The sequence below is a fragment of the Trachymyrmex septentrionalis genome, unplaced genomic scaffold (genome assembly GCF_001594115.1).
Source record: "Trachymyrmex septentrionalis isolate Tsep2-gDNA-1 unplaced genomic scaffold, Tsep1.0 scaffold1, whole genome shotgun sequence".
Taxonomy (NCBI): Eukaryota; Metazoa; Arthropoda; class Insecta; order Hymenoptera; family Formicidae; genus Trachymyrmex; species Trachymyrmex septentrionalis.
Window position 1 is genome coordinate 1,461,897 of NW_017304123.1, and position 7,081 is coordinate 1,468,977.

Sequence of the window (7,081 nt, forward strand, 5' to 3'; positions counted from 1 at the left end):
TACCGCGTATAGAGAGCGTAGAACGGGTCCTTCGGAATCTCGAGATTCCGAAGACTCCCGGAGGCCCCGGCTTCTCGCCCCGTGTGTTCTCGACCTTGGGGACTGCAAACGAGTTTCTGTCCTTACTCGCCCTGCCGCGGGTGTAGTCGAAGTAGAAGACGCTTTTCAGATCGATTCGCGCGCGACGATCGCCAAATACAGGTATATCCCTCTCTCGCGGTTCGGATCCGCCGTCGCCATTATTGGAAGCTGCGAGTTTATACCGAGTGACTGCAATTTCCTCGAATCGCGTTTCTATTTAGTCTATTCAGTCGATTGATACGATATCGATGAAGAAGGATATCGTTTACGAGTTATATTACGAATGGTGACTTTGCCAAAATAAATGAGTAAATTTGTCCGATATCTAAAGACACGCCGATGCGACAACATAGCCGATTAAGATAGCCAATAGTAGATTTATTGAAGAAAAAAAATTATATTACGTTCCGCATTCTTCTCTTGCTACTTTCGACGATTAGGAAGAGAGGGCTTACTAGTAGCGCAGTTAACGAGCACGCGATGCACAACGCAAAACATAAACGCGTAATGGCTGCTTCTTGCGTTGCCTTCAGGCGTGCTTTCAGTTCAGTAGAGATATACTTACAGTTAGCCGTGTGCGCGGGTGTGCTCTTCCATCTGCAATGCACTTATTCCGGTTTATATATGAATATCCCGGGGACTTTGGTACCGTTATTGGAGGGACTCGAAAGAAAAGTTCGTTTCGACGCACACACGCGATCCGCTTCCCAAGGAAAATTACATCCCGCGGTCAGCTTTCTCAATTTATATTGTCCTTCTTAGTTTACGATGCTTGGCAACCTTCCTTAATTAGTTTCATAACAATCTCTACAGATGTACATATAATTTACTGTTGAAGGAAATCGGAAGGTTACATGCGTTTTCCATGCTTTGTAAATGATTTCATAATTATCTATTATTTTCATATCGATGAATGAAAACACATTTATGAGATTCGCGATTGTTGGTAAAAAATATATCGCGTGTACTTTTTGTGCTTTATTTATTACGATATGGTATAATCCTGAGAAACTGTCACTCGGAGATATTTCTTATTAAAATGGAAATTACGTATTTTTATTTTTATTAAAAAATATTATACAGAGATAATTTCACTTTAAATTAAAGATTTAATAAAGGTTTATAGAATGGAAAATGTAATGGGTTCATATAATAAAATAAATATGAATTTTTGAAGGAAAAAACGATTCTTTTTTTATAGGGCTGCTTTGTCATCTCGATGACGCCTGTACGTCGAATCCGTGTCACGAGGGCGCGATTTGCGACACTAGCCCTATCAACGGATCCTTCACCTGCTCTTGCGCCACCGGATACAAAGGATTGGACTGCTCCGAGGACATTGACGAATGCACGCAAGGTTTGATTTCCTTACATTACTTCTCGCAGTTCTATACAAGTTTCTTCAACTTTCTATCACAGTGTTGGGTAAGTTAACTTTTTTTTTAACTAAGTTAAGTTAAAGTTAACATACTTGAAAATTTAACTTAGTTAAGATACAAGTTAATTTATAACGAAATTAATTGAATTAAAAGTTAAATCAATAAAAAAATATATATATAATTGGAAAGTTAAATTTGTTTCTTTTTTTATTTTTTAAATTAATGATTTCAAGGTTTCAGTCTTACAAATAACGGAAGTGACAAATATCTTCATTTAGACAATATTTTGTACTTTATTTGCATGTTTTGTTTATATATACTGTTTAGTATATAATATCCGACTATGAATACTGGCCTGTGATACGACGAAAGCTTCAGACACAATACGAGGGAGTAGCGATAGTAAGGAATAATAGATTTCAACCTATCGGAAACTAGATACATCGAAATACACGGTTTTTGACAGATTGAAATCTGAAGGTCGATTGTGTAATTTAAAATGAGGCGAAAATTACAAAAGTGAGCAAATTCACTGGAATATTTATAATTACATTGGCCAATTACCCAGTAAATTTGCTCACTTTTACAATTTTCACCTCATTTTAAGTTATTGCCACATATTATGTCTGAGACTTGACTTCAAAGAATTAAATAAAAAATTAATAGTTACGGATAAAATGTAACTAAATATAGTTAAAATTAATTAACTTTTATCTTTTTTAACTACCCAACCCTACTTTTTACATATTTTTTTACGATTTCATCTTCTATTCTACTTAAATATCTTTCTCGTTAAATGTACTTTTGTAAATCTTAACTTTAATAAAATCACGAACTGTTGAATGACATTTTCATACGAAATGGATAAAGTTTTCAAATTGTAAGTTAGTAATTGCCGATTATGCAGGGATAAATTTGGTTAAAATGAATCGATCAATTGATCACTGACTATGGATTATATCAATCGGTAATGCTACAGTTGCTTTCGGAAATCGCTTCTAGATCGATTCGGATAAACCGCATTCGGTTTGTCCGTTTCGGCTAACTATTAATCCGCGTTTTGAAAGTAATCTCCGTTTAAATCGAAAGTAATGAGCGTCTCGGTTGTCGGCTAGTTATTAATGACAAGCTCGATTCAAGAACACAGAAATGTTGATCAACGGCGCGTTTGCGCACGATCGGGCAACTAACGTCGTGAGGATAGCTTATCAGATAGATGTTATCACACGGCGAGACCAGTTTGCATTAAAGTCACTTGGAAAGTAATAAATTGCTCTCTTTCGACGTTCAAATGACGGTTTGAGAAAATTCGCGAATCATCGAAGCGGCAAATCGCGGTTTTATCTTTATCGACGTCATATTCAAAAGTACAGTTATTGGAAGCAGTGAAAATTCTTGTTGAAATAAAATTTATGTATTAAATTTTGTGCGAAATCAAGTAGAATTGAATCTGCGGTGGAATGTCAATTTGTTAAAGCGATAAATATGTGAAACTTACTCGAAAAGTAATTTTTGTAATGCTATCGTGACTTCTTTCGAGCCGTTTTAAGGTTCTTGAGATGCCTTTTTTTGCGCGCGAATTTAATTTATTATTAAGAAAATCTCAATGAGTCGTTAACGAGATTGATCGACCGATGGTCTCGCCGCTCGAAAAGGTTATCGAACTCCGTAATATTTCCTTCTGATCACGTCCATGCGTTTGTCTGTCCATCTCGCACGATCTGTGCGTGTTGTAACATCAACGTGGGCAGTGTGATAATTGTCAATCAATGCTGGACACGCGAATAATTCGTTCTTTCTCTCTTTCGAAAGAAAAGCGAGGTAAGAGTCTCTGTTACTCTGTTGATATTTCCTTCGTTAATAGCTCCGTAATTAAAATCGGGACCTAAAACGTTGTTTTGCTAGGAGCTTCGTAATCACGACAGTCATATGCATTGATTTTTATTTATCATCGATCAATGCAGTTTTATGAGCATTCCCTTGGAAGTGGATAACATTCTGTCGCTCTAAGAGACTATAACGCGTTTAAACGTGTATTTTACCTAATTTACCGAATCGATCCTGTAAAAGTCTTGAATGTCCAACAATAAAATGTGAAAAAGAAATTTTTTAATGCAATTAAATACAGAATTGAAATGTATTATAGAACTAGAAAATTTTTTCAATAGATAACTTTTTCTAGAAAAAGAATCAGATGATATAAAAGAAAGATGTATATTAAATAGATACTTAAATAGTATTTGAATGTAAACTCTATATTAAAAATTCCTAGAACGTAAATTATTTAAGAAATTATTTAAGAAATCACACATTCAAATAAAGTCGTGATTGACAACCGTAGTTACACTGCTTTACATGATAAATGAAGCTCTTTATGAACGAAATTAAAAGTAACGAATGATTTAACTGAAAGTTAAGTTACAGTAATTATTTAAATGTAACGAACGGGTACGTTAAATTTCAGAGATTTTCATGAAAAATACGTTAAATTTAATATCATGAAATTAAGTGTTTCAAATTGTGTGCAACATAAAATTTAATGAAATCTAAAAACATTTTCAACAGTGTACTATATCATTTTGGTAAATAGATATGTTATTAGTCGGAAGTATCGCTAAAGATGAAAGAAGTAAGATGCGTCGAAATCGATATCGCGCGAAAGATTTTTCAAATGAGATAACGGCAAGATCTCGGCTCGCGGCAAGCGTGCAGTAATCGAGTATAGTAATCGCTGGATTAATGTGTACACGGAGGCCCCCACGGTCCGTGCAAATTGAAAACCCACACGGGGCAGATTGGCGTATACGGCAAATCGATCGATTACGATCGATTAATTCGGCGCCGGATCCGCGCGTTATTTATTGTGCCGGATCCTCGCGTTCTCATCGCGCCATCCCGTCGACGTTCTCGTCATCAAGCCGTGATCGATCTATCGCTGGTCGGGAAGGCTTTAATCGACACATGTTATGAGTCGTTTGTAGCACTGCAGGACGGCATTACTGTAGTAATAAAAATAATAAACTTCTACCAAACGCTTCGTTTCAGTTTTAATAAAGGTAATATTTGAAGCCATCGAGATTCTATACAATTGTTATGAAACAACTGTTATTCTTTCTAATTATATGTACGTACATTATTTATTTTGTTACAATCTAAACGTGTAGATATATGTATAATATGTACAATTATTTTTAACATTCCATTCATACTTGATAACTCCAAAAATTGATGAAATTTTAGTCGAATAGGCGTGTGGCTAACAGTAAATTATTTTTATCAACATTTATTCACATAAAGATCATGTCGTTGAAAATTTAGACATTTCTACGAACGGAATTAATTTTTTTTGTACGATGTGATGAAAGCATGAAAATGATAAATTTTAAATCGTTGATTTTTAATGGACTGGATTTTAACCACGCAGAGGAACAGTGATCCTTAACAACGTACTACTACGATGTACCCAGTTTTCTCTCCTTTTCTTGATCTTTAGCTCCGGGCAAACTTATCATTCGTAGTCATTCGTTTCTCCTTCCTTAGTACCGTAAAACTGTGATATGCGACCTATGATTGGTAGGTCCCGTGTGATGTATCGCGAGGGAGTCCCACTGCCAAGACGACAACGATTATTAATAATTCTGCGAAGACAATTAATGGCTGTGTAGAAATTTATCGAGACTCTTCTTTACAGCAACCATCTTGAATAAACTTCATATTTGCCGGATGGTGCACGTACGCGATATCTCGTCATTAGAAACGTAATCGTTGATATTGGATCGTGATTATTGATATCTCAATCGCCTTAACGAATGCACACTTTTATTACAGAGTGCAGTAGAAAAGGCTCTTAAGCCTAAAGAACCGGTGCAAATCAATACGATAAATATCGATGCAATATTAATAATTTAATTGATGATAATAATAATAATCGGCGACTTATTTCCGTTCTACCATTTTATCTACATTGTCGTCAAATGTATTATTACGGTGTAAATAAATCCGTCACGTGTTAGAATATTTTGACAAGCACATTGCGAGCGCAAAACCGTGAAGATCGAGCTGCCGTTCGGTAACGTACGCGATACACGTAGGTAATGGGTTTGTAATTAGCCGGTGGACAGGCAGTAGTCGCGGGTTAATTAATAGTCTGGCCAAGACTCGGCATGGAGCCACACACCTCGCTGATTTCCGTGATATGCACGCAGACGTGCGCGAGACTTATCATCTGCGAGGATTTTGTACGATTCACGTCGCAAATCGGGATTCTGTTCGAACGTCGTCAACTAAGAAACGGATAGGAACAAAATACTATACTTACGTATGTAATCTGATTGTTTATATATATATTATATATATATATGGATATATCGTAGTAAGTGAAAATCAAACCGAAAAATGATCGATATAAGCGGAGGTTACGTACAATCAAAGCGGATCTTCGTGCTTTAACGATCTAACGTCTTTACGTGAATCTTCGAATTTGTAGTTTAAACAAATACTGATTAATTACTTGTCGGTCTTAAACACTGTCCTAAGCCGACACAGCCACTTCGACACAGTCGTATAAACTTACACAGAAATTTAGTCTTTTGTTGCTAATTTGTTGTTCAATTTCCGATTTCGTTGCTTCGATTGTACTGAAGTTTTATTCGATTGTGCTGAAGTGGCCGTGTCAATTAATTAGACGTTCGAAGCTGGAATACCATAACATGTCACAAATTAAAAGCAACTTAATAATTCTGATGATAATGATCTTAAAAAACTCTAAAGAATTTATATATATATATATATATAGGAAGTTTAAATTATAGTCCACTGACAACTCCTACGAATAAAAAATGATGCTCGATCTTGTGAGTTATACGAGTAATATTAAAATGCAACATTCCTTGGAAGATGTTTGCGTGGTAGAATCAGTTCTTTACTGATGATAATATACGAGACATTAGCGAATAAGAACGCGGAACGCGAATCAAGGAGCTTACATTCGCGGGATATCGCACGAATAATTGAAGTTGCGATTAAACGAATATATTGCGGACTATCGTGAACTGTGTACGATTGTAAATGAAATGGGAACGCGCGAACTCGTTTAAATGCGGTGATAGACGGAAGGCGCGCGAAGGAGAATCTGGAAATGACTCCGAGAGAGATCCGAGTAGAGATCATTTTCGTTCCTGGCATCGTAATAAATACGCAGCACCGCCCGTAGTGGAGCACGGCGGTTAATACGTTTCGCTATGGACAAAGACACTTCATTAATAATCGAAAGCACGTCTTTTGTGTCCGCAGGCTTTCTTCTTTAACGCACTCGCTCCACTAACTCGCAACGAGCAGCGCCTGCGTTGCAGTAGATTTCTTCCTCGCATTAGTAGCCGTGTTCGTTAATCAACCGTCATGGAATTAATTGGATTTCGGTTGTGAACGCTAACAATTGACTTGGTTCGCCTCGCGCGTTGATTGCCACGCACTTCGAAAGCGAGCCTTGTTTCGTGTTTAACGCAGTAATCGCCGACTTGATAATTATCGTATAGAAACAACGCGATCTAAAATAAATATGATATAAAATTTATTGTTTTAACATATTACCACCGCTAAATGTACAAGGTGTTAGTTGAATT

General features: G+C 36.4%; 1 protein-coding gene across 1 annotated transcript in view; it reads left to right on the forward strand.

The window, feature by feature from the left end:
• Positions 1 to 7,081, forward strand: part of LOC108751380 (neurogenic locus Notch protein) — a gene marked incomplete at its 3' end in the record, with an annotated part of 297,572 nt that overhangs the window by 200,976 nt on the left and 89,515 nt on the right. The window contains exon 7 of the mRNA XM_018491558.1: positions 1,283 to 1,438. Within this exon, the coding sequence (XP_018347060.1) occupies positions 1,283 to 1,438 (156 nt within the window). The remainder of the gene's footprint in view (positions 1 to 1,282; positions 1,439 to 7,081) is intronic.